Source organism: Acanthochromis polyacanthus, chromosome 15 (assembly GCF_021347895.1).
Source record: "Acanthochromis polyacanthus isolate Apoly-LR-REF ecotype Palm Island chromosome 15, KAUST_Apoly_ChrSc, whole genome shotgun sequence".
Taxonomy (NCBI): Eukaryota; Metazoa; Chordata; class Actinopteri; family Pomacentridae; genus Acanthochromis; species Acanthochromis polyacanthus.
Window position 1 is genome coordinate 20,714,451 of NC_067127.1, and position 27,865 is coordinate 20,742,315.

Consider the following 27,865-nt stretch of genomic DNA (forward strand, 5'->3'; position numbering starts at 1 on the left):
GTCTATCAACAGTGGCACTGGATTTATGTTTGTTGCCTGCAAATATCTGGCTAATCCAAAAAAGTGGTGGAACTTTTCCCTCTACTAATATCGGTTCATCCAGCTGGGTACCTCCTGGCTTCTCTTTTGCAGGGAAAGGAGGCAGAGATGCCTTTTTAATCAAACAAGTGCAACTGTTGACATACACTTTGGTCTGTCAGTTAATCCACTTTCATCATCACTGTCTGTTATTCCTCCCACTTCCACCAAAAAAAGTAAAATTAAAGCTGCTTTCAAAGACAGCTCTTAGATGAGCCTAAAGCAAAGTAATGGAGTATTTAAGCACAGTGACAGATGGGCTGAAGTTTTGAGGCACTTGCTGTGTCTGGTTCCTTCATGGTTGAACATGTGCCTTTTGCCTGCCGGGTGCTTTGGAAGGGAAGAGGTGAAGTCTAGAGAAGTCATCATTTGTGGTCAGCACCACGAAGATATTATTAAGATATTATTGGGTATGCCGCAAAACCTCTACCTGGCTCGCTTTGCTGTATTTCACTCAAGGCACTAGCAGTCGGCTCTCTGTGATTATATATAGAACAGATTTCCCCTGAGTCGAAGCCTCAACTCCTCAGGCGACCATCCTTTAACATTGAAGCATTAGTCTGCAAAATCGCTTCCTTTTTTTTTTATTATTAAAAGTCTTTTAAGATTGCTGTTTCCTGTGGATACCCAGGGATATGCACGTTTTTCTGCTTTGACTTTTTCTTCCTCTTTCCCTCATCAGTCTGAAATACTTAATGGAGAAAACATGCATATGTATGGCTGCGACTTCTACTGCCATGCAGCTGCCAAGGGAAAGCTTTAAGTCCATGTCAGCTGGGACTCCTAAAGTGCTGTAATTCATCAGAGAACAAGCATGGAAAATAGAGAAATAGGTTTGCTAATTGATTTAGAGGCAGGGACGCTGTGGACTTATTGTAGCAGAGATAATGACTGACAGGGCTGGGCAATAATCTAAGACTGATTAAAATATTTAAATAAAAAGCATATCAGTTGTCCCTGTTGTTCATTGGAAGCTATTTTCCATCCATCCATTATCTATACACTGCTTAATCCTCATTAGGGTCACGAGGGAGCTGAAGCCTATCCCAGCTGACTCTGGACAGATCACCAGTCTGTCGCAGGGCTACATATGCAGACAAACAATCACATCACATTCACACCTATGGACAGTTTAGAATCATCAGTTAATCTCAGCATGTTTTTTGGACTGTTTGAGAAAGTCGGAGTACCCAGAGAAAACCTATGCAGGCACAGGGAGAACATGCAAACTCCATGCAGAAAGATCGCGCCAATGCTGGGATGTGAACCGGGGATCTTCTAGCTGCAAGACGAAAGCGCTAACCACCAATCCACTGTGCAGCCCCAAGCTAATTCCCCGGAATGTTAAATCAAAATTTTATCAGGACTGGTGGAAAATGGAATTTGGCATTGTTACAACAAAGATGGCTGTCATTTCTTCTAGAATGTGATACGGAGTTTTTTTAATTAGGGGATGAACTGGTGGTAACTGAACAAAGTACAACATTCATTATTTCAATGATTTAGAGAGCCCAATGATAGCATTTTAAATACAAATAAGGCCAAAAACAGGCTCTCCAAGCATATTCACAGCTTAAAACGAAAACAAAACGTCTTTAAAAAGGTGCTTATTCCAAGAAAAAGCCCCTAAAACATGACACAATACTGATTATATTACCAAACCATTACAGTGTTACTTCATGTCCTCACAGTGGACATCTCTCCACTAAGAGATATATTTAAAACAAGTTGCAATCATCCGGACTCCAGCAGTGACATCTGGGATCTTGCCATGCATAAATAAACCTCAACATGCCACACACACAACTCTGCGCTTGTGTCCTCTTTAGCTTTCACTCTACCTTCTCTCCACTCTCTCCTGGGACACCCCTCTTTCCTTCATCTCCCTACAGTGTGGATGGAAACATCAGTTCAGAGAAGCAGCAGGGCAGTAAACGCAGACACACCCTTTCAACCAGGGGAAAATCAAAAGGATGAGCCAAAACTCCAGGGAAAAAAAGGGAGTGCTCTTTCTTGACAGGGACCTAACAGGAGGATATCTAAATCTTTAGAGATGACATCAAGGGCCCTCTATCATGTTGGTCCCTGGACAAAAGCAGCTAGTGGTTGACTTGGAAAATAATTATAAAAGTAGCTAGTGGTGGTAGAGACCTCATGCAGACAGAACAAGTAAGGTCCTTCAGCCTAAACTGTTGTTAAAAAAGGAGACACAAAATTTATTTTATATGATTTGAATTAGCACGTAGCCTCCTAAGACCTGGGTTAGTCATAGTTACAGTAATAATAATAATAATAATAATAACAAAATATACTAAAAATATATTAGATATTATCAGATTATTACATTTATATGTTACTCCAAATAAATGGTAATTACAAGAAACTAGAGGAAATCTAAAATGGAAGCCCAACCAAAGCTCGGGTCTCTGGAGGTTAATGAACTATTAAATTATAAAGCAAAACTCTCAAACCTAAGTCATCATAAAGTTAGTATCTGAGTGAGCAAACTGTAAACAATGAAACATGAAGGTCTTCTATTTGTACCAAATAACTGACATACTTGGTAGCACAGATACAAGCAGCGCAAAGTTCACGACGATCTCATTACATCTGCAAGTGTGTAAAACTAAAGCAAAGTTTATTTCTGTAACACACAGTCAGACATGTTGACTTTTGATCAACTTTATAGACCATAACACACAATCTTTAAATCAGATTTCAGACTATGTTAATGTCAGTTCTGGAACAGATTAGAACATTGTTCCATCAAACTTCCAAATTTCCATTTTCACTTCAACTTGATCTTTTTTTGTAAGCTTTCATGCCACTCACAAAGACTGACGGAAATGACTGTCATACAGAGAAACACATATTTCCAAACTACTGTAGATGATTTTGAATCTTGCACAGAAAAAATACAGATTAAGTATTCATTTATTGTTCAGATAATTCTTCTGTCCTATCATTTAACTCAGACTGGACTAAATTATCCAAAAAAAGCGAAATGTTTCAACAGAATAACTAAACAAAACAAATGGGTAAATAAGGGTATCTCTGTAGCAACTGAACAAGCTCGATGTGCTAATTACCACAAAAATCTATCAGAGGACTGTTGAGTGAAGATTATTTTGTCAAAAGAAAAAGTCAAATTAATAAATCAGCCTCATCAATATAGTCTATACTTGGGTCAGGGTAGAAAGGAAGGTGTTGAGATTTCTTGTCTATGTTCCATCTTTTATTTATGGCTGCTTCCAAGATTTAGGGAGAAGAATTAAAGGCCAGAAAAACTCACCTTAATTCCTTGGTCTCCTTTATCTCCCTGTGAAGCAAAGCACAGATAAATACTATGATTACTGACAACAATCACAAAGGTCCACTAGATGGAGCACAAGGTCCTCAGTAAGCGCTGTAATTTGCAACGTGTCTAAAAAAGCCAGATCACTCCTGCAAAGGCCTTTCCTCTGTCCCCTTAGCGACCTTGGTGCTCATGAACCTCATGGCAGAAAACAGAAACAGGATTTTGGACTGATTTTGTGAAAAAAACAAAGCGGGATGGAACAGCTGAATTTTAAATGGCAATAAACGGCACAGAAGCTCACAGGAACAAGGTTGTTCCAGCAGTCCCAGCCTCGGGAAAGCAGCAGTAAAAACGTGAAAAGGTCACTACATTTTCACTGTGAATCAATCTTGTGACGCTAAGCACAGCCCGTAGTTCATTTTACATATATCATACTAAAATCATGCTGCGTCTTTAAAGCACTGCTAATTCTTTAAATCTATTGAAAAACAATGAGTAAAGTAACTGAGTAACACGAAAGGAGTCGCTCTTGTACTGACAGGATCAGATGAACCACTGTGGTTTTGCCACATAATGTTACAGACACACAGTTTGTAGCAACACTGTATTTAAGATCTGTTTCCTACCTAACCAAACAATTTCATCAGAGGTGGACAGAGTAGCCAAAAAGTCGTACTCAAGTAAGAGTAATGTTACTTCAGAATAATATTGCTCAAGTAGAAGTAAAAAGTAGTCATTCAAAAAATTACTCAAGTAAGAGTAAAAAGTATTTGGTGGAAAGACTAGTCAAGTACTGAAAGTACTGAGTAACTGTTTGACTGTAATGTCTGATTTATATCTTTAGAAATGATGTGATCAGACAGACAAAAATTTAAAATAATTTGCAAATTCTGGTATTTCCAAATAATAAAATAAAAAATAGCAAAATTAAATAACATCTTTAAAAAATGACGAGTTCAGGCACAAGAAACACAAATTTCCAAATCTTGTTTTTTCTTAGCATACAGCCAGTCAAACAGTTACTCAGTACTTTCAGTACTTGAGTAGTCTTTCCACCAAATACTTTTTTACTCTTACTCTAGTAATTTTTGAATGACTACTTTTTACTTCTACTTGAGCAATATTATTCTGAAGTAACATTACTCTTACTTGAGTACAATTTTTTGGCTACTCTGTCCACCTCTGAATTTCATCATGCTGAGCGGACAGTGTACAGACCACAGACCACAGATCACACTGAAAAATAAGATTAGCCTTTTTGCCTCTCTCAGCTCACGGTTTTGGTTTTCACCGCTGCTACTGTGCACTAAAACCACTGGTGGTCAGCACCAACAGAAGACAGACAAACTGAGTGATCAACAGAGCCTTTAAGTAACTTAATGCTAGTTTAATATACACTAAAGTCTCTTCATATCATTCAAGTAAATCCTTCCTGCTTTAACAAAACTTTTAGTTCCTACCTGAGACAACCCTCTCTCTGACCTATCACAGACACACTTCTTTATTATTTAAAAACATGCCACCCTAATCTCTACTATTATACTATTTTCATTTTGCTTGCTTTCTATTTGTATGTCCCTTTTTCTTTTCACATTTTTGACATCTCTCTAAATGCCATCTATTCTGCCCCCAAAACTCTAGTAATGTCATATAATGGCTTCAGTTAGCTGATAAACATATGTGTGTGTTTGTGTGCCTGTGTCCTCTAGAGAAAGTCTGTTGAGCAATAGCTGAAGTCGGGAAGGACAAGTATGAGGTGAGTGTAGAGCACATAGCTCACATGGACCCGCACACAGCTTCAAAGACGAGGTTCGAACTTTTAAGCTGCCAGCCATTCAGTGTGTATGCATGTGTGTGTGTGCGTGTGTGTGTGTGTACTTGTATTACTCATACTGTGTGGACATGAATCTGTTTACAGAGTAACATTGTGAGGACCTGCATTTTGAACAAAAAACAAGATCCTTTATAATAAATCATTCAATTTAAGAGCTGGTTTAATATTAAGGAGAGTTTGTGTTTAATTTAGGATCTAAGAGATGCAGTAGTTATGTCAGAATAAGTGTTTAGAAATTCATGTAAATAAATACAATGTTCTCTAAAGTGATGAAAACACAATTCTGTGTGTATGTGTATATACTAAACATTTATATTGCTGCATGCTGTGTTCATCCTTGACGATTCAGTCCTAAGGAGACTATTATGCAATAACCCAGTGAACACTTTCCACTAAATAAATGTCAAAACCATTAATGTGGCAGCAGATGCTACCTGCACCGTTTTGTGAGGTCAGGGCCTTGGTATTTTTATGATATCATGTCAACGCAACTCCCAAAGATGAATTTAATGCATTGTTTTTACAATTTAATATAAATGAAAAAAATGTGTTGCTTGTTGTGAAGGGCCAGATGCTGCCTCTGAGAAAAGAACACAACATACACTGTGCTAAAACACTCTGTTTGTCTGCTGGGTCTGTTGTAGCTTTGTTTACACGACAAAACAAAGAGCAAAAGCTGCGCGTGACTACCATAATGACAAAATCCATGTGATTTTACTGTGGCTTAAAGTATACTTCGGCATTGTTACAGGAAACCATGTGCTGTATTTTAATTTTTTTGCCACATTTTTCCTGCAAAGATTATCGAAGATAGGTAAGATGTCACGAAGAGGCCATCAAAGCTCTGGAGTGCAGCCATAGCCCCTTGCGCTGTTCACTGTTGAAAGCACCTGCAGTGGACATGAGAGCATCAGAACTGCACCATGGAGCAATGGAAGAAGGTGGCCTGGTCAGATGAGTCATGTTTTCTTTAATGCCAGGTGGACAGAGGTATGCTATTGGAAAATGGAAAGCTGGCAGCAATGTTCTTCTGTGAAATCTTGGGTCCTGTCTTTTATGTAGATGCTACTTTGACATAGCACCTTACCTAAATATTGTTAAAAACCATATACACTCCTGAATGAAAACAGTATTCCCTGATGGCATGTTGTTGTTTTTTCAGCAGTATAATGCTCCATGCTTCACTGCAAACATGTTCTGGAAGGGTTTGAGAAACATGACAAAGAGTTTGTGGTGTTGACTCGATCTGAAAATTCCCCAGATCTCAGTTCAATCAAGCATCTCTGGGATGTTGCTGGAAAAAAAGCAAGATCCATTGGAGACACCACCTCACAACTAAAAAAATGAAGGATCTGCTGCTATCATCCTGGTGCCTGATACCACAGCACACATTCTGAGGTCTGTGGATCTGTAATCTGGGCCTCGACAGGTCAGAGATGTTTTAGATGCACAAGAGAGATCTACAGAATATTAGATGGGTGCTTTTAATGTAGTAGCCATACACCCTAACTCAGTTGTGATTAGGTGAGAGAAAAAATGTCTCTTTTGCTGAGCTTTAACATTCTTCTTGTGGTCTAGGGATGAGGACAAAGACAGTATATTTCAAAATTCTCCCCAGTGTCTCTGACAAACAGATCCCAAGGTTATTTATGGTGACCTTATGGCTATGGAACTGTTGTTGACTGAATTTGGGATTGTTTCGCAAGTGAAATTTTTCAGAAAGAGGTGAGGGCAGATTTAAAGAATTCTGTGTAATTCTTTAGAGTCTAATGCTAATGTTTTCTCCTGAACCACACTGAAACACAGAACACTTCACTTAAATGTGATAATGGTAAAAAGTGAAATACCTTTGGGCCTTCAGGGCCTTGTGGGCCTACATCACCTCGGTCACCCTGTGAATAGAGAAAATACAAATATGAATTGAACACCGATTCACAGTAAACAGTCAACAGATCATGAATCGTCACAACACAAGCAAAGGGGCAAAGGATTTGTTGAACCCAGGTTCTCCTGTGGCACTCTACAAGTAGGACTTTGTTCTACAACTACTTTCTTTCTAAACTATCTGCTGAAAGATTGGTATGCTACAAAACGGTATGTTTTCGAGCCAAAGCAAGAGAGCAAAGAATAAAATAATGCTTCCTTGTGCTTTAGCATCAATCTATGCAGTACCACATCCACCATTACTGGGGAAATGGTAATCAGTTGCTCATTAGACAATGTGAACAGTAGACTGAGTGTTGAATTTCACAAATCCAAACTAATACAATCGCTTTCTGTTTTCAACGGATAATATCCTTTTTCTAAAGTGACACACAGAATGGACTTCAACTTTTCTCCTGGCACACCCAGTTCACTCAATGATATGTCTACATATAAAGTAGAAGTCCAACCAGTGTAACAAATACCTTTTTTTTACTTAAGTTTAGACAAGCAGATGGTTGAGGCTTAATAAGAGGGCTTTGGAATCATGTCTTCCACTTTGATGTTTTCTGATAAAACTGCTCAGCTAATAATCCTGATGCTTAATCCTTTTACAGTACGAATCGCTTCCTGCTGTGAGATTCAGCTTGTTTTCCACAGCGAGAGGTATTTACAGGACTCATTTCTCTGACCTCACAATCTACATTCCTCCATTTAAATAACCCATGACAATTAATGCATCATGTGGAGATCTGCCGTAGAGTATTTTTGTTGTGTAAATGGCTTGTTTGAACTTCAGAGCAGCTGCACAGAGGCCTAGTGGAAACAGCTTGACTCGATCCATGTGACTTGTTTTATTTGGGCCAAAGCGTGTTTTTCTGTAATAACTGTAAAGACATCCAGAGAGGCCACAGTGATGCTAATCAAGTTTTTTCAGCATTCAGATATTGTTGTTGGGACAAAAGAAGAATTGTGTTTACCTTTAGTCCTGGTATAAGCTGCAAAAACAGTGTAGAAATCACAAGTTAATGTCACCTCAGCAAACTTTCACTGATGAGATAGTACCGGAAAAATAAAAGTGGAGGAGTCACTAAACCAGCGCTTACCCTTGGATCTTTTCCTGGTTTTCCCGGCTCCCCGGGCTTGCCCTGCATGAAAAGAGCAAAAAAAATTTTCACTGAATCTAAAATCTGCTTGCAATACTTGTTCCTAAGTGATATTTAAATGTACAAATGATGCATTTTGTGGATGCAATGAAAGCATGATAATAAATTCCTTCCCCACTAGAGTAACTTTTACAAGCAGATCCAGCAGTCATCCAGGTGGAAAGTGGACAAAAAGTTTTATGCTCTCAAACAGCAACAAAGAATTGATTAACTTTAAGGCACAGGCATGAACATGTCCAGATTTTAATGGTGTCTTAAAGCGAAGCATTTCCAGTCCACGCTCTATTTACAATATCGAAAGTGGTAATTTTTTATTATCCCACATGGCAAGAATCTGTCATAATTCACAGGGAGGAAGCAAAGTTAACAACATGATAGAAAAAGTATTAAGAGATAGCCAGGAAATTTAGGAAAGTGTTTGACACTGACTGAACTGAACATTCCTAGAAAAAAGAAAGCACCTGTGGATATCCATTTCCTCTCCTGTCGACCATTACTCTCCTGTTTTACAAATGCATCTTTTACATTACTTACAAAGAAAGCTCAGATTTGTGGTTGCACATTGATGAGAAAAAAACATTATGGCTGCTCACAGATAAAGCATACAGTGAGGTCCATAAATATCAGGAGATTGACACAATTCAGCATTTCTGCTTTATACACCACCACAATGGATTTGAAATGAAACAATCAGGATGGGCTTTAAGTGGAGACTTTCAGCTTTAATTTGAGGGTATTTACATCCAAATTACGTAAATAGTTTAGGAATAACAACACATTTTACATGTGCCCTCCACCTTTTAAAGGGAGCAAAAGACGGTTGCTCAGCTGTTCCAGGTGTGCGTTATTCCCTCATTATTTCATTTACAAGGAGCAGATAAAAGGTCGAGAGTTCATTTCAAGTCTGGTATTTAGATTTGGAATCTGGTGAGATCACCTCTTAATATGAATTCCAAAGAGCTGTCATTATCAGTGAAGCAAGCCGTCATTAGGCTGAAAAATCAAAACAAACCCATTCAAGAGATAGCAAAAACATTAGGTATGGCCAAATCAACTGTTTGGCTTAAAAAGAAAGAATACACTGGTGAGCTCAAAAACGTCAAAAGACCCAGAAGACCACAGAAAACAAGTGTGGTGGATGACAGAAGAACCCTTTCCCCTGATCTGGCCCCTTCACACCAGTTGGCCAGATCAAAAACACTCTCGAGAAGGTCAGCATGTCTGTGTCAAAGTCTACAATTAAGAGAAGACATCACCAGAGTCAATACAGAGGGTTCACCACAACGTATAAACCATTGGTGAGCCTCAAACACAGGAAGATCAGATTAGAGTTTGCCAAAAAACAAAAACATCTAAAAGAGGCTGTGGAGTTGTGGAACAACATCCCATGGACAGATGGGACAAAGATCAACTTGTACCAGAATGCTGGGAAGAGAAGAATCTGGAGAAGGGAAGGAACTGCTCAAAATCCAAAGAATATCACCTCATCAGTGAACCATGGTGGTGGTAGTGTAATGCTGTGGTCATGTATGGCTGCCAATGGAACTGGTTCTCTGATATTTACTGATGATGTGACTGCTGACAAAAGCAGTAAGATGAATTTTGGAGTGCTGTGGGCAATATTATCTGCTCAAATTCAGCCAAATGCTTCATAACTCAATGGGCAGAGCTTCCCAGTGCACATGGACAATGACTCGAAGCATACTGCGAAAACAACCAAAGAGTTTTTAATGCAAATAAGTGGAATGTTCAGCAATGACCAAGTCAATCACCTGATCTGAACCCAACTGAGCTGCTTTTCACTTGCTGAAGACAAAAGTGAAGGGAAAGTGTCCCAAGAACAAGCAAGAACTGAAGACAGCAGCAGCAGAGGCCTGGCAGAGCATCGCCAGGGACCAAACCCAACGTCCAGTGATGTCTGTGGGTTCCAGACTTCAGGTTGTCATTGACTGCAAAGGATTTGCAAACAAATATTAAAAGTGACAATTTGACAAATGACTATGTTAGTTTGTCCAATAATTTTTGTTCCCTCTAAAATGTGGAGTGCACATATAAAATGTGTTTTGATTCCTACACTATTCACGTGATTTGGGTGTAAATATCCTCAAATCAAAGCTGAAAGTCTGCATTTAAAGCACATTTTGTCTGTTTCATTTCAAATCCATTGTTGTGGTATAAGAGCTGAAATGCTGAAATGGTTTCAATGTCCAAATATTTATGGACTTGACTGTATAATGTTGATTATCTAGTAACTATAGCACATGGTAATGGCTGGGATACATTAGATGGCAAATCATTATGACCTGTTAACTGGATGAAAGCATCTTCTGAGATTTTATAGATATTGGTCCCAGGAAGGACAATACTGTTAAGATATTGATAGAAGACATCACGGAGCATCTTCAGGAGTCTTGGAAAGTAGGTTGGAGCTGTTTTGTTGCATGCAAAGAGCAACAGCATATTAAGTCAGGATGGGTATAATGTTGTGATTCTTCGATAAAATTAGGCAGGGAACCCTAAAATAAACTGTTCTCCAAAATTGCCTCACAGAGAAACATTTAGTGAGCCAACACATAGCAAAAATATTCATAAAAGTACTGTACAGCATTAATATTTAGCATGAAGGGTTTGATCTCACTGGTTATAGGTAAGTTCTGGGGTTGGGCTATTGAAACAATGATGGCAGCAGCAGCAGAGCTTTCATATGAGCAGTGTGGCAGCAGGCATGGAACTATAGAATGACAAAAGCACTGATGGCTTTGCTTTTATCAGCTATGTATTTGGATTAAACTGATGTACAAACTATACCTGATTCCATGTTATGGTATACAATGAACAACTTCTGTTAACAAAGCGTTACACTTTGACAGGAGCTTAAAAATGGATCTAAAAACTAACATTTAGAAAAAAAAAAAAAGTCTGCATTGCTGCCAGGCTGCAGTTAATCGACTCTGGCTTTGTATTCTGCGTGCCCTCGGACTCATCATCACACTTGAGTGAGATTTATGATCTGTCTGAATGGACATCTGGAAACCCACTGCTCCCACATTATTCTGACATTAAATAGGGGTGTCTGTGTCACCCATTATCTGTCATTTTTCGGCTATAGCCAGCAGAGCAGACAGGAGGCGAGGGAGGCAGAAAATCATGTATTTATTCTCAGGTATTCAGTGAAAATCAGTGATCTTGGGGCTGAAAACCAAAGACAGAAGATATTGAGCAGTAGTTTCACACTGACTGGCCACTGATAAAAAAAAAAAGCTCTGGTTCCCGTAGTTTAAGCTGCTTTTGTGCTTTTTTGTGCAAAGAACTGCAATATTTCATATGATGGCAATCCAACAAGTAAATGGGTAGAATTCAAATGTCAGTTTAAACTCAGACTGGGACTCACCGGTGGGCCACTGGCTCCATCTAGTCCTGGGACCCCAGCTGGTCCGGGGGGTCCTGGAGGTCCTGGGGGTCCCTGTGCTCCAGGCTCGCCCTGCTGAAAGACCATGAGTTACAACCTGCCATGCTGGAGGGAGCTCTGCCACACTGGCCATGCGATTACAACCTCATTCTACACCACAAGAAATGCACCAGCGATGGGGTTTTTTGCAGAGAAAGTTAGCTCGGGAGTAAGGCAAGCGGTTATAATGCTTCAGCACAGTTTCATTTTTAAGCTTCAAACACCTCTCTGATAAAATACTCCAATCTCAAGGTTTACTTACTAGCTTTTCAAGGGCTTTCTATATATATATTATTCAATATATATTCAATATATATATGACCCTCTGGAATGGAACTTGCTCAATTGTAAGGACATGATCAAGGACCCTTGTGACAGTATCTTATTAAGTATGGGGTCAAAAGATATGAAAGCAAAATGGGTCTCAGCATCAGGCAGCATTGACATGATCTCAGTGCTTCGGTTCACTGGCTATGACCACTTGGATGGCCAGGGGTCCCAGCATAGACCATGGGGTTGTGGAGCAAGTATCATGTTCAAGATGACAATGAATTAGAATGGTGTCTGGGATCTTTCTCTGGCTATCTACTAATTTTGGAGCCTTCTCTATATATGAGGTAAAAGCACCCAGAGTATCACAAGTATATCCAGTACCTGGAAACTGTTTACAACACTGAGGACAGATCTAGCATGAAATGGTCCAAAAAGTTCTGAGGCCATCTTTGAACCAAGACAGGGCTTATGATTTCCTCTGTCACGGGACCAGGTTTTGGTCACATGACACCTGAGCAAGTTCCATTAGCTTAACGATTGGTACTGGAGCGCCATAGAAAGCTTATATCTTCAGATCAGAAAAATGTGTATTTACTGTGGTTACAACGTTGTTTTTGCTCAGCGGCTACTTTTGTTTAAAGAGCAAGGCAGTAGGAAATATGTGACATAATGTAAGGCTTTTTGCTTGCTTTTGTTTGTTCTTGTGTCTCTAATTTTGTCATCAAAGGTATACTGCTTTTCAAGTTTAGCTTTGGGTAAAATTTTTACATTAATGTCTCTTGTAGCTACTTTAAAGTTCGCAACATATCTGCATGTGATTACTCTGAAGACTGCCCACTAATAACCATAGCCCTGATGATTATCTCAAACCAAAGCCAAGACTAAGCAATACAAAATAAAGGAAATTTATAATAAGCACAAGATATAAGGAATTAATATATTTGTTGAAATGAATGTCTGACTGCTACACATTCTGAATCTGCTCCTTTATATTTATGTTAAATAATTCCTACTTTACATCTTTTGCAACTCATAAAATCTTTTTTTTTCTTCATAACAGGTCAATATTTCACTGAGAATATGCCTACATGTGGAAATATCCGTTACCATGGAGGGCAACAAGTTTGAACATACATTTAATGCATTATGCTGTAGTGCTTGATTGATTTGCACATATGGTCTGACTTAGAGAAGTTCCTAAAACAAAGTGCTGGCCATACTTCAGTCAACAATCACTGTGTAACTGAAGGAGCACATGTACAGTAGCACAGGGCCAGAGAGACCTGCCAAGCTTCTATTCCAAGACAATGGAAAACAAATCCATCTGCAATAAATCCATATTGTATCATTACTTTTGTATTGTGGTGAGTCCAGATATTATTTATCAGTCTGGACAGTTTTCTCAGGGTTTAAGCATAAATTGATACGGGGAGCTGCCAAAACCTAATAATAAAATCTGCTGTTCTGGACAATTTAACCGCATTCATGAATGAACCTATACTACCATTAAAAGTTTGAGGTGACCCAGGCAATTTCATGTTTCCATGAAAACTCACACTTTTATTCATCTGCTAATGTAACTGCACATGGGTTTTCTAATCATCAATTAGCCTTTCAACACCATTAGCTAGCACATTGTAGCATTAGAACACAGGAGTGATTGTTGCTGGAAATGTGCCTCTGTACTCCTATGTAGATATTCCATTAAAAATCAGGAGTTTCCAGCTAGACTGCGACCTGTCCAGGGTGTCCCCTGCCTTCGCCTGAGTCAGCTGGAATAGGCTCCAGCACCCCCCGCTACCCTAGTGAGGATGGATGGATGAATATTGTATTTAGCCTACTTGGATATATTTTCTGCTATATTTGTTATTTTGATTTTTCTTTTATTTTTGTGATTTATTAGTGAAAATCTGTTTTTTAAAACCTACATTACCCGTATTTGTTTTTGTTGTCTGACCTTGCCATCATCTAACCCCCACATAAAACAGAAACAAATAGTTTCATTATTATTTCAGATTTTGAGTGCATATAAAGATCAATGCAGCATAATATGCAATATTTGTCTTGATTTTTTGATATGCATTGCTGAAAGAGAACACCTTTACCTTTGAATATGATTAATATTGCAAAAGCAGTAGCAGCCAAATGTTGCTAAGTGACAGCATGACGATGGAGAGTCGGTTTTGGCGACGGATGGCAACGGCGGCTGGCATTCACACAGAGGGCAGAAATGAGTGGGGCAAGTAGGGAGCAGAGAGAATTGTACCTTGAGGCGTTTTAGGATTAGAGGGCTTATTGAGGGCATGTTGCGCACGGTGATGGGCAACATCTGCCAGGGGGAGTCACAAAGCGTAGGTGGCCAGCGGTGCAAAAAGGTCACAGGGTAAAGGTCACCAGGAGGCCAGAGAAAAGAAACAGGGTAGAACCAGGAGAAAGAGGAGGGGAAAGGGGCAGGGATATGGAGGAAAAAGAGAAATAGAACATGAGAGTAAAAAGCAGGGAAATGGGAAGTCAAAGGAGAGAAAAAGGAAACTAGGCTGAAGAAAGGAAAGACCGCGGAGGCACCAGCACAGCAAACTACGGGCCTGATGTGGCAAAGGGGATGGCTGATGTACTGTGATGCTTCTTTATTTCAAAGAAATATGAAAGCATTCAAATGTCTTAATGCTGTTAGAGTGTGTTTATTGCAAATCATCAAGCATCCTCTACTCAGGATTTGTATGCATCAGTGTCCCCATTAATAACTCAGGCCCCTAGATTGCGACAGAGCAGAGGTGGGCGCCAGTCTTGCCACAAAGAGAGTACAGCAATATAGTTACAGTACACATCCAGACTTACTGTGGCCAACTGTCCAACACAGGGCTGTACAATACGCCGCTTCTGTTGAGATGACCAGCACGATCAGATATAAGTTTAGGAGAGGCCAGCACAGGTAAGTTCCTGCTGACAACTGCTTTTTTCCCCACTGACACCAAATAGGAACAACTCCATGCAACTTGCCTACTTTTTACTTAGCGTACATATTTCCACAGATTTCACTATGCAGCAAAAAAATACAGCAAAGACCACCTTAACCCAGTACAGTAAACCAAAAATAAGTATCCACCCCTCTTTTACTGCTTTAATGTTATGTAGTGTCTTTATTATTTCTATCATCAAAATAGCCATTGTGCTTTTTCTATGGAAATATATACAGCATGTTACAAGTAATTATAAGTAGGGATATAAAAGTAGTAAAAGTAGGCAAGTCTGTTGGTATGTCCCTCATCATTTCCAGCTATCCACCACAACTGGAAACAGATTTAAAAGAATAGAAGTCAAAGGCGCCAATATTAAAGTGAAATAATAATGCCAGATTTAAAAACAAATAAAAACATCCATTTCTATGTGTGTTTATGTCTATGGTAAAACTATGCATGAAGAAATGAATATATTAAATTACAATTACTTATTTTAAACCAATTTTGCTTGATTATACTGAATCTTTTTTTGTTTACTACTATGCATCCTATGTATCTTATTTTGTTATGTTTTACCCCAGATAGACTGTAGATTAAAGAAAGGGTAGATAATGAACTGAAGCCTCATAGTATTGTTATTATTATTATTATGAACAATACCACTTCGCCAAATAGGCAGAGCCTCGGCGAAATTACGTGACAATTGCCGTTGGGTTGTCTGTCTGTCTTTCTGTTACTCAAAACATGACTCAAAAACAGAATTTGGATGAAATTTTCAGGGAAGGTCAGAAATGACACAAGGACCAAGTGAGTAGATTTTGGCAGTGATGCAGCTTATAGTCTGAATCCACGGATTTGTTGCGCTACGTCAGCTGCCTGCTGCGATCACATGATTGTGATCCTACTACAAATCGACTGCTGGGGACTTATCCGGACTTATCCATCAGAAATGATACAAGGAACAATTGATTAAACTGTGGGTGTGCTTCGGAGTCCCATCAATTCCCACCGCCTGCTACATATTTAGGTCATACGATTAGGTAATCGTACATAACGTACAGATGCATAACACACGGCTGTGCTCAGCGCAAGGTCACTTTGTTTGTGGGTAACATCTATATTAAATGGTCACATTCTTTGTTGCTGTGATCTCTGCCACAAATTTTTTCAAGATTTCAGCCATTGAAAATGATACAACTGAGCAGCCTTGGTGGAACACTCTGAGTGCTTTTCTTGTTAACATTATTATTAGTTCTACATATATTATTACTGTTATTATTATTTGTTATAAGAAATTCCTTGTGGAACTGCTCATGGACTGAGATGCATTTAAATACTAATTTCAAATTGCTGAAAATTTAATTCAACGTAAGATGTCAGACATTGTCTGACTGAGAATTTTTAAAGAATCTGTAAATAAATCTGCCAATTTATTTTGTGATTAATTCTTTTTCTACATCACGTGCACACATAAGGAAAAAGATGTTTTTATTCAGTTCAGTCATTTGATTTTAATATTGGCATCTGTGTGGACAAAATTTTTTTTTCTTTTCATCTATTTCTTAAATTTATTATTCTTTCAGCCAACGTGAGTTGAAGACTGCTGAACCAAACAAGTAACCTGACAACCTTTTAACAAAACAGGGTTATTTGATTTTCATATCTATCAGTTTTTGTGGGTGGAGAGCAGAGGGTTGAGGAGTGCCCTTGTTCATGGCACTGGCTCTCTTTGCGGCACGACTTGGTGACACCCCAGAGGATTATCTAACAGGGTTTCTGGAGTCACCCACAAACCTTTGACATCAGAGCCTGACTGGAGCGCAAGGCAGCCAGGGTTTTCAGAGGAACATCCTGCACAAAGAGGCCCTACACAACAGGGAAGTGGCTGTTTTAATCAGTGCTAATAATAAAGGCAATGAGCCATTAACCAACAAAACAAAAAGCGAATCATCTTGGGAAGTCTGACTTGAGATCCAGGTTTAAAGGTATAGGTCAAAAGGTTCAGATTCTTTCTTTCCTTCTTTCCTTCCTTCCGTCTGACCGGTAGTCTACATAACTGAAGATACAGTTGTTGGCAGATTTATTTTTTTCAATCTGGACAACTCTAGACTAGCTCATTTTATGCTAAGCTAGGCTAACCACATCCTCCAAATGCAGCACTGATATGACCAGGGGGTTCCTGCTGAAATACCATTTACAGAGGAAGTATTTGCTGATCTTGCTGGCTCTGTAATGAAAGACAACCTCCAACAAAACTGTACATTTTACCTCCACAAACAGAAACCCCCTAATCCCCATGGGTCTCACTATGAGGTCTGGAGTGTGAGCAGACACTGGAAATGGACCTCCCATGCAGACTGCTGCAGGGGGCCCTGAGGAGTGCATTAAAAACAATTTCAACAGGCATATAGCTTGTTAGAAAAAGATGGAGTTGACTTCCTGACAAGCTAAAAACATCAAACCCCAAATTCTCTTTGGGCCCTTCCTTCTCTAAATTCCCCATTCTCAAATTCATCAAGCCGGAAGCATTTACTGTCCAGAGATCTACGATACAACACCATGCTACAATAATAGTCATTTCAGCATGTATCTCACACTTATTTTCAGGAGCTTTTGGAGAAACAGACAAATTTCATGATTAAAAACAAATTAAGCAGGAGACGTTTAATAAGAGAAAGATTGAACTGCGACGAAAATGGGCCTAGCTATCTGAAAAATCCCCGATTACACAGGAGACTCTTATTCTTGGCACCCCCACTCAAAGGCTCTTATCACGTATGACTGTATGCTCCAGCAGGCCGCCGGTAATTGCCCTGTTTTCTCTCAACTAACCAAACCCTGGAGACAGCCGGCCAAAGGACTGCAGAGCTCTGTATGCGCTCCCCATGGCTGTGCTACACACCATTGGCCTATCTAGCTTCTGCAGCAGTTTCTTCTCTTCCAACTTCACTTTTTTATTCTGCTGTGACAATGAAAACCTGGGATGTTAAATGCTGTAGGATAGAATACAAAACAGTTTAAGACAGCTATAGCAACACCAAATGTGTTAAAATCATTTTTAAATTTTGGCATAAACACTGGAGAAGTGGTAGCTTTTGTGAAAAAGTAATGAGAGCGCATTAGTTACACAATAATGTAATAAGAGTTTTTACCCGGTGTGTGTAGTCTCCACATGTGCCCTAAAGAGAACAGAAAATGTTCAATCAGAAATAAGAACATCACAGAGAGTTGAAATTTTCACATACTTTCAGGCAAAATTCTTAAAATCAGCTTCAAATTTTTCACTTTGCAAAAGCATTCTAATGTGATCTGTCGCTCTAGAGGAGCTTTGCCAAAATTAGGAGAACATAATGACATCTTTGAGTTATTTCACAGTGGACTTGAATATAATTTTTCTCACAAAGTCTCTGTTACATACTAGATACACTGAGTCTGACAGACCTTGGTGTTGACAAGGAAGGTAGGGTTTAATATGATAATCATGTTGCATTGAGAAATCTAGGATTTAGTGTTTTCAAGTAGAGCTTAACCCTTGCTACGTCAGGATGTCTCCACCTCTGCTTGTTTAAGTACATGATCTAAATACTAATTCCACCACAGCTGGTTGTCAAACTTTTCAAACCATGTCTCACCTTCTCTCCTTTGGGTCCGGGTTCCCCCTAGAAGGAATAACAACAGGTGAAAGCGAGAAGTGAGCGGTTTTAAACCCAAAAGATTAGCCGCTTGTTTTCTCAAGACATCAGACTTCAGAAACTTACTGGGAGCCCTTTAGGACCTCGCTGACCCTGAAAGACACCAACAGCACAGTCTGTTTTAAGAATGCGTGATAATAGGCATTGATTTGAAGCTGAACAGAAAACTCAATATTACTGAAAATGAAGTCTTTTGTTTAACATGGGTGAAATGAGCAAACAAGTTATCAATCAAACTGATGAATTAACTGTAACAGGCGTCCTTTCGAATTATTTGTTAGGAAAAAGGCCCTCCGTTTGACTTTCCATTAGGTGCTGGGTGTGCCTCCTTTCAGGAGCTGTCAGAGTGCAGCGACTGGTTGATTAATGAACTCAGGGAACAGGCCCAGTAGGACGCATCCATTGCACTCCATGCTAGTGACCCCGCAAACTAAGAAGCTACTTTGTGAAAGCAGCAGCATCAGCAACATCTACAGACGGCCTCTCAAAGCCCCTTTCAGTGCTGCCTCACATTTGTCAGGAAGGAGACAAAGGAACATGAAGTCATTATGCGGCCATAATTAACATTCAGCTTTATTTTAAAAGTATCCAACCCGACTTGGACTCCTGGAATTTTTTAAAGTTATTCTGACAGAGTTTACTGGAGCTGAATGTAGTAGCTACAAGTCCCCCTGATTTGAAAAACCAACCATGGCATTTAGGCTTCCCCTCTTGCCTGACCACAAGTGAATTTCTGTAAAATCATGGTACAACAGAAGCTTCTGAAATCAGTGGTGGGTGTGATACACCTGGAGTATCAATCTAACTGGGCAACACTAAGACCTACACTATCAGTCAAAAGTTTGGACACACCAACTCAATGGTTTTTGCCGCTCGGCAAAACTGCGTTTTCCGGAAGGTATTGTTTTGAGCTACATGGTCTTGGTTGGTTGGTTGCTTGTTTGTCTGTAACAATTTGGTTTCCACGCGATAACTCGATAAAATATTGATGTAGCCTCACCATATTTGGTACACAGCTGTACCATAATAAGACACAGGTCAAGTTCGCATTTGGTGACCGTGACCTCATTTTCAAGGACACAGGGGTCATCTTTGTCGCCTGGCAGTCCAAGTTTGGTAAAACTTCTTGTTATTAAATTATTTTACATATTGGAGATTAATACTGAAGACATCAAAATTATTTGGAATTATTTTTTCAACAAAAAAGTGTTAATCTTCAGTATTAATCTACAATGTAGAAAATAATTCAAAGAAATAAAAAGCATTGAATGAAAAGGTCTGTCCAAACTTTTGATTGGTACTTTATATCACACTGTCCTATGAGAATGATAACTTTTTTTTAACCCCTATAAATGTCTGTAATGAAGCTGGAAGAAGTCCCAGAGGATGATCCAAATTGGTGGGGAAAAAATAAGGTGAATTCATATAAAATGTTTTCTCCTGCCCTATTACCAAATAACAACACTGATATTGAAAGATTAAATAAAACCTCAGAATACATCCAGCAACAGTGTTTCTTTTATGTTCTTTTGTAAAGCGTTGTTTAAATACTTCCTTATTACAATACCTGCATATGGTATCTATGGCGTGATTAAGGATCCACAAAGATAAAGAATACATTTTGGTTAGGTTTAGAGAAAAGATAAAGTTATCAAAAGCATACAGGACACAACTTCCGACATTAAAACTCAACAATAAACTTGAATAAACTGTGGAAGCTGGAAATCCACATATTTGGTTTGGCTCAGGAATAGCTGAGAGCATCACTGAGGAATAATTTCAAATATCTAGTCCTGCATTGTAATGTGCATTGTGTGGCTAATAAAGAATCAGATGATTTGAGAACATAGAATGCTAATGTTGAAGAAAAGGCTTAAGGCATTCAGTGCTGTCAAAGCTCAATCAGTTCAATATAAAGTCCCTTAGTGCACAGTTTACTGAGGTTATATGTACTAAAAGTGACTGAAAACCAGAGAGTGGCTAACAGCTCCCATCTGTCTAGACCTTTTCCCTACTGCATTTAACTCACTGTTAGTCCATCACGTTGTTGCATAAATCAGGCCACTACTCTGTTTTTCTTAGAACTTTGGGGGTAAAAAAAAAAGCAGGCAGCTAAACAGAAAAGCAAAACAAGGTTAAAAGTAATTGTTTTAAATTTGCTATGGCTTTGTGTTTATAAATTATAACCTTATTAAATCATATTAATCCAAATAAGTGCTTTATTGCTAGTAAAGTAGCATAGTGCAACTATTTTTATGACAAATTTAAGGAACACTCACCATGTCTCCCTTAAGTCCATTCTGCCCCTGTGAGAACATTAAAACAGTCAGAACAGCTGACAAAATAGTTTCATCAATCAATCAATCAATCAATCAATCAGTCCAATCCTCTGTTAAATTTCCCCGGAAAGATAATTCTAGAAATATTCACAGTAATGGCATCATTATACTAATGACCATAATCATTCTTTAATTATTAAATTATATTTAATTATGTTCATTATCATCACAGGGTACTTGGTCTTGATTACTGAAGGAGCAGTCAGCTACTCAGTCATTTCACTTTTTAACAGATCATTGAGAAACTCACAGGCTTGCCATCCAACCCAATTGGACCCTAGGATAGAGAAAAAGAAGGAGATGTTTAAGTGAATAGAAATCTGCAGCTGCATTACAAACAGTCATGATAAACAGCTGGCCCCACTACAGTTGGAAAACTAATTATTTAGGTAAATATGCAAAAGTGGTGTCAGTTCAGATTAATCAAATAACAGTGGTAATGTCACCTTTAGGCTGTGACTAGTACCCACTCAGGATTATCATACTGTGGATCACATGCGTGGATTTTTTTTAACTCGGACATGTCTGTTGCTTAATAGCTGATCAATTTAGTTAAAGGAAGAATTTTTCTTAAAAAATTAAGTGGTACGCAAAATTACAAAAAAAGTTTTCTTTGTCATACCCAACGTGAGCTTTGCTCAACAGAGCTGTCCTCTTTGCTGCTGCTGGAGGCTGGAAACTACTGTTTTTGCAACAAAATTACTCTGCTATCGCTTATTTCCGATCACCTATTGATTTGATTGTTCTGTGGCTGAGCAGCGCAAAGAAGTCCATCTCTGATATAGCTTAGTTTGTACGGATTTTAATAAAACACCTACATCCATTTGAAAGAAACCACGGTTGTTACGACTTTACAAGGTGACCTTAAAAGTTCAGGCTACAACCCTGCGAATCTGTATGGCCTTGTCCTAGTGTTTTCTCTTTAGCTTTGTAGCCTTCCTCTGAAATAAACAGGTCAGAGCTCATCATGAACTACAGCTCCATCCAAGTGGTCAGCCTATTTGTAACTGTCAGTTAACTGACAGACACATATAATGCGTCTAACAGCTAGACTCTAACCATACAAACAAGTTGGTAAACAAACAAACAAGCAAAAATCTTGAAAATTTAGGAAATGAAAAGTTCATCAGCAGAAATACCCCCGCCAAAAAGTGTCAAGTAATATTACCATGATAAAATGGTGGATTTCTAATAGCAATTCCGTACAATACACCACTACAATGTTTTTCATTATTACTCACTTATTACCATGAACACTATAGATTGAATGTATCAGAAGTAACCATTACCTTATAACCCACTTCTCAATTTATTTACTAACTAATCATTTACTATTTAGCAGCTAGGACATGATTTACTCATTTTTGGTTAATGATAATAATAATTTTGTGTATTATAATAATGCTTTCCTGTCCTTTGCTTATTAGAGTTAAATACTAAATTACCATCTGTTACATGCTTCATTAAAGCATCATACAGTATCAGACGAACTGATAGTATGGTCATGACTTACTGGAAAGCCTGGAAATCCTCTTGTACCAGGTTGTCCCTTAAGAAGAAGAACAACAGAAGACAATGAACCACTGAAAGTCTGACATTATAAACAGGCAGGATAAAAGTTAGTGAATGTAGATACAGTAGCGATACAAGAATGATACTGAAAACGCTTAGTCTGAATACATATAAACACATTATGTGTAAAGTAGGAAATTAGATACTGGAATTAACCAGAGTTCTGATCTACTAAAGATGGATGACAAGGGTCAGAAAGCAAATGAGCTCAATGAGTGCATGTCAGTAATACTTAGCCAGCCCACTGATGGTTGTTTGTTGTACAGGTACGAGACATTAAATGTCCTAGGAAAAAGGAGTGAACTGCAAATAAGGACGTAACTTCTGATACAGATTGTCCGGAGGTAGAGGTAGTTACAGGGAGTTTGAAATTGTACAAACACACTAAATAACATTCAGCAGAAAATTCTTAAAAATGCAAAAAAAAAAAAAAAAAAAAAAATCTGATTAAGATTTTAAGACATACTATGAAAAGTCTGTAAGTGAACTTTCATTTAAGGAGATGTTTTATTTTTTATTTTTTATAGAATCAGGATGACATAAAATGTTCAAATATTAATTTATTTAAGACTGCGAGAAAAACCTTAAAATTGTCACAATTTTCAAGGTCAAGAATGGCCTTTCACACTCACTGACCTCATTAAAATACATTTTGAATCTAAATTTAGAATTCCAAACAACATTATTTCCTTTACAATAGAGTCCTGTCAAATCCTTTTCTGTAAAAATGACTTCTTTGCAGCCCATGATCAAGCTGCAAAGTTTTAAATTGAAATTATCCTTACACACATCCATCCAACTTGATGAAATGAAAATGTGGCAAAGATGTTGAGGCACTTGGCAAGCCAAAGCTGTCATTTCCTTTCATTCACCTCCCCCCTCTGTTGAAAAAGCTTCCTTGTTCTATTTAAGGTCACAACTAGAGTTTCTAATGTCAGTCTCACCTGCTGTGGCAAACTAGCTTCTAAGTGTTTCTGATAGACTGGATGTCTGAGTTTAGCACTCTGCTCCTACTGTGCAGATCTTCCTCTGCAACCTGTTATTCATTAGAAATGTCTATTACCATCCAAGAAGAGAGGGCACGTATAGATATAGATTGTAATAGCCATCCATTAGAAAAACAGATGTGTGCTCCACTGAAGTTGGCTGAACTCTTGGTTATCCTTTTGTTTTTTGTTTAAAAAAGAAGGAAAGATGAATTATGCAATTTATCAAACTCCAGTATATTAAAAAGAAGAAGAAAGAAAACTCATCTGACCTCCCATGAATATGAGTTATGACAAGAGAAACCATGAAGGCCTGCTGTCTGGTCAACTAACAATGACCCCACTTGGACCAGGATGGAGTTTCTTGCTTTGCTTCCCATTAAAGCAAGCATGACTGATGATCCAATATACAGCCAAATCTCTGTTCCAATCCTCTTAACAATACTACTGTTTCCACACAGTCTGTAATTAAATAAGCTGGCATTATTATGTAATTTGTGGTGCACTCACCCAGTCTCGAATAAAGACGGTTTGGCTGGGCTTGCATAAACCTGAGCCCAGTCCCCCACAAGTCTGGAAAGAACAATTCTTCTGATAGTCTAGTTCAATCAACAGAACTGAAGTCTGCTGGAGCCTACCAAGCTGATGTGTTAAGCAGAAGTACTACTGTGTAAGCAAGCAGCCATGATTCCAGAAAAGAGGTTTATTATGTGTAAGGGGAGGTGAAGACACTTACAGGAGGTCCTCTTGGTCCAATGATAGACAGACCAGGCTCGCCTGGTGCCCCCTGTAGACAGATAAAACGACAGGAACAAAACAAAGCATAACTAAAAGATAAGAAGGAAAGGAGATTCCTTGTTTTCTTTGTCACCTCCAGAGAAATTAAGCACTCTGATATATTCCTCCAAAGGTAAAAAGCTACGGAGAAAACGGATCCATCCACAAACACATGTATACAGTGTGTTATTGCACAGAAATGTAAAACTGGTGTCACACTTTATAGGTGCTGTTGTAGTGACAGTTTGTAGGGTTAGTTGATGAACCCTCCTAGCTAAGGAGCACACATGCTAGTCAGATGGGAATTCAGGATTTTATATTACAGTGTCCAAGAGTCATGACGAGAACTACCCAGGCTGTGAAATGGTTGTGTAATGTCTTCTGTGCCTCCAAAGTCTAAGGAACTAAAATATTGACACTATCAGTCAGGTTTTTGTTGGACTCTATGTGCTTGGCAAATAACAGTGTGAGTCATACACCGATAAGGCATAACATTATGACCACTGGCCTGACATTGTGTTGGTCCCCCTTAGGTGGTCAAAAATGCTCTGAACCATTGGGCATGGACCAGAGAACCTCTCAGCGTGTCCTATGGGGTCTGGCTCAGGACGCTGACAGTGGATTGTTTGGGTAGTCTGGGTTGTGCAGTGGGGCATCTGTGAATCCACTGCATCCTGTTGATTCTTGATCAGAATGGGGTCTTGGAAATTTGGACGTCAAATCAACGTCTTGGGTGATTGAGATGTTCCTCAAGAAGTTTCTAATTGTTTGATGTTTTTGTGATGTGGTGGGGTGCATTTTCCTGTAGGGGTAGGCCAGAGATATTTGGTATTCTTATTTGAATAAAGGAGTGTGCTTCTTCTGGGACGTTTATTTGGTGTCCAAGTCTTGCCAACGTGGATGTCGAAATTCACACCATACAGTGAGGTAACAGTCAGGACATATCATCGTCTCCTAAGAAGCCTAGAATAGTAAAGAGTTAAAACATCCCTTGAAGAGATTATTCAAGAGTAAAAGCTGCACCGTTGAGTTCTTGTCTCATCTTTGGCAATTTAGACTGCAGCAGAGCAGAGTTCAATTGATGACTTTTGGTTTATCTGGACACTGACAGAGAGTTCAGACACCTTAAAAGCTTTCTATGTATTGCGTTTACAAGCAAAAAAGGAAATTGCTCACCAATATAAAGTACTTAAAATGCATGACATTTTTAACTATCTTTAAGACTCGAAGGACTCTTCTGTTTCATTAAAATATTCCTCCTTAAAAAATTAATTTGAGCTCAAAAGACACTAAATCACTTTCAGACACTGCATTTCTCAACACGATGAGCTGATGTATGGAGTTCAGTTCCAGGACAGCACAGGAATTTCATGTTTTCTGCTGTAAGACGGGAAAATGCATTGCATCTCCAATGCCAACAACATGGTTTATGATACAGTGTATTCAGGATGTTAAAATGACCAGGCTTTAAGCGTTCATACTGTTCCCTTCCATCCCACTCAACCTGGATGTTATTTTGAAACTGTACTTTGAAAAATGTGAACTTTTTGAATGCCAAAATTGACTCAAATGGTTAGCACCACTGTAGTGTAAACAGTGCCTCTGGGCTTTGGGTTTGGAAAAAGTAGTCAATTTGTACTGTGGCAGCAGCGTTCTCTGCAGCCCAGTCTCACAAAACACTGAAACCAGACTGGCCCAACTCAGGTTTCCAGCACTTTTCCTAATTAGCTTCTTCCCTGCTCCTGAAGGTAAATCCCACCATAACGACGTATCGGATGGTGCCAGTCATCCATCTAAAACCCAGGTGATTTCAAATATTTCTAAACATTACAATAAGTATTTGTTTTGTCACCCTTGGTTTGATGACAGATGTATCACTCAGGGGCCAGGAGGTAAAGGTAACAATGGAGAAATAGAGGGTTCATATCATCTGAGGCAGTTCTAAATTACATCCTTGGTTTACTACAGCTGTAGTAGCTAAGACAGGTGAGGATTTACAGATACACTGGTGGTGAGATTGGATTACTTTGGTAGTGAGGTCACGGTAACAAGGAAAAGTTAGACTCTCAACGAAAAGCAGGAGCAAATCAGAGAAAGCAAATAAAAAACAAATGCTGTGGAATTACAGACGAAACTATGAAAATCTCATTTCCTTCAAAATATTGTTTCTCTAGGCTATAAAGAACAATGTCCATCAGCTGTGCTTCCTTTTGGCTCTTTTTTGTCTTGCAAAACCAATCCTTCTTTTTCCTTTAGCCCAGTTTGCCAGTTACTTGCTCCAAGCACCCTCCCACTAAACCCACAGAAGCCAAATGTTTGAAGAGTGCAGTGTTCTGGAAAAGATCGTCTTGACTCTATGTGCCTGCCTCAAGCTTCCTTTCAGGATGATGCATCCTTCTAAGACATGATGTATAGCCAAGTCTGCAGTAAATAGTTCCTTTATCCTCTGTCCTGGCAGATACTGTAAGACACTAACCAGAGGTCCTGATCACAACCTAGAAAGATACGTTCTGTTCTGGGAAGCCAAAAAATTATTTTGGGTAGAGATCTGTAGAGCAATCCAAAAAGCTGGCACTCCATTGTCTGCTTGTCCACTTACTACCTTGGTGGTCAGGATACTATTTTTGTTCTCCAGTCCAAAGCCTAACTTTCTTAGGCTTTGGCTAATAACCACATTAATCACAGTGGTATGACAGTCAAGAATTTGTTGTGTTCTTCCCCTTTTGTTCTGTTTTTGCTCTGCTCATTGCAAATCAAATTGATGAGAACAAATCTCCTAATCTGCTGGTTCTGGCTAAGGTGCAGCTGATTGGAATTTTATGATTGCTTGCATGTGGAGAGCCGCACTGAAGTCCATGCAGAAGTTAAAGTTCAGTTTATTGAGATTAATAATCCAGTAAACTACATTTGCAACACGTTGAGATAAAAGAGGAGACATTATTATTAAAGTTTACTAAATTACTTTTAACATTAACTTTCAACATGATGGTGACAGCATCTTGTAATGCCGACTATGTTGGCAAACATCCTGTTGACACAGACGTTAACACTATTATTCTAGTGGTGTAATTCTCCTTTTAACTCTGTTTTTATCTCCACTAACCTGAGATAAATATTTGCTCTTTAAGACAAGTTTATAGCTCGATGTAAATTATGTCTGTTGTCAGAGACAATGTTTATTTAAAAAAAGACAAAAGAGGTAAAAAAAAAACCCTTCCTATAGCCAGAAGAATCTTCCTGCTCCTTTTTTCAATGACTCATTAAATGATTAATAGAAATATAGTTCACATTTTTATTTAAATTAAATCAACAATACTATTTAGATGGACTAGCTATTTTTATCACTATGACATCTATATTATTATATTACGTTACCATGGAAAGTGGCTGAGTTACGTGCTGATCAGTGTTGGTTTGTTTGTCTGTTTGTCTGTTACAAACACTACTCAGAAACGGACTAATGGACTTGGATAAAATTTTCAGGGAATGTCAGAAATGACACAAGGAACAACTGATTAG

The 27,865-nt window shown here is 38.7% G+C and overlaps 1 protein-coding gene across 8 annotated transcripts in view; it reads right to left on the reverse strand.

Annotated features, from left to right (window-relative positions):
* col13a1 (collagen, type XIII, alpha 1) overlaps positions 1-27,865 on the reverse strand; it is a 68,264-nt gene that overhangs the window by 31,438 nt on the left and 8,961 nt on the right. For 4 of the 8 annotated variants that reach the window (XM_051960048.1, XM_051960047.1, XM_051960046.1 and 1 more), the window contains exons 4-18: positions 24,306-24,356; positions 22,525-22,560; positions 21,262-21,288; positions 20,952-20,978; positions 18,739-18,765; positions 18,613-18,639; positions 18,133-18,159; positions 16,775-16,846; positions 14,287-14,349; positions 11,691-11,783; positions 8,240-8,281; positions 8,114-8,131; positions 7,058-7,102; positions 3,371-3,397; positions 1,920-1,964 (exon numbers count right to left, since the gene is read on the reverse strand). In XM_051960048.1, coding sequence (XP_051816008.1) covers positions 1,920-1,964; positions 3,371-3,397; positions 7,058-7,102; positions 8,114-8,131; positions 8,240-8,281; positions 11,691-11,783; positions 14,287-14,349; positions 16,775-16,846; positions 18,133-18,159; positions 18,613-18,639; positions 18,739-18,765; positions 20,952-20,978; positions 21,262-21,288; positions 22,525-22,560; positions 24,306-24,356 — 627 coding nt within the window. Of the gene's footprint in view, positions 1-1,919; positions 1,965-3,370; positions 3,398-7,057; positions 7,103-8,113; positions 8,132-8,239; positions 8,282-11,690; positions 11,784-14,286; positions 14,350-14,858; positions 14,901-16,774; positions 16,847-18,132; positions 18,160-18,612; positions 18,640-18,738; positions 18,766-20,951; positions 20,979-21,261; positions 21,289-22,524; positions 22,561-24,305; positions 24,357-27,865 lie in introns of all 8 variants that reach the window. The other 4 variants (XM_051960050.1, XM_051960049.1, XM_051960052.1 and 1 more) reach the window with 4 other exon arrangements.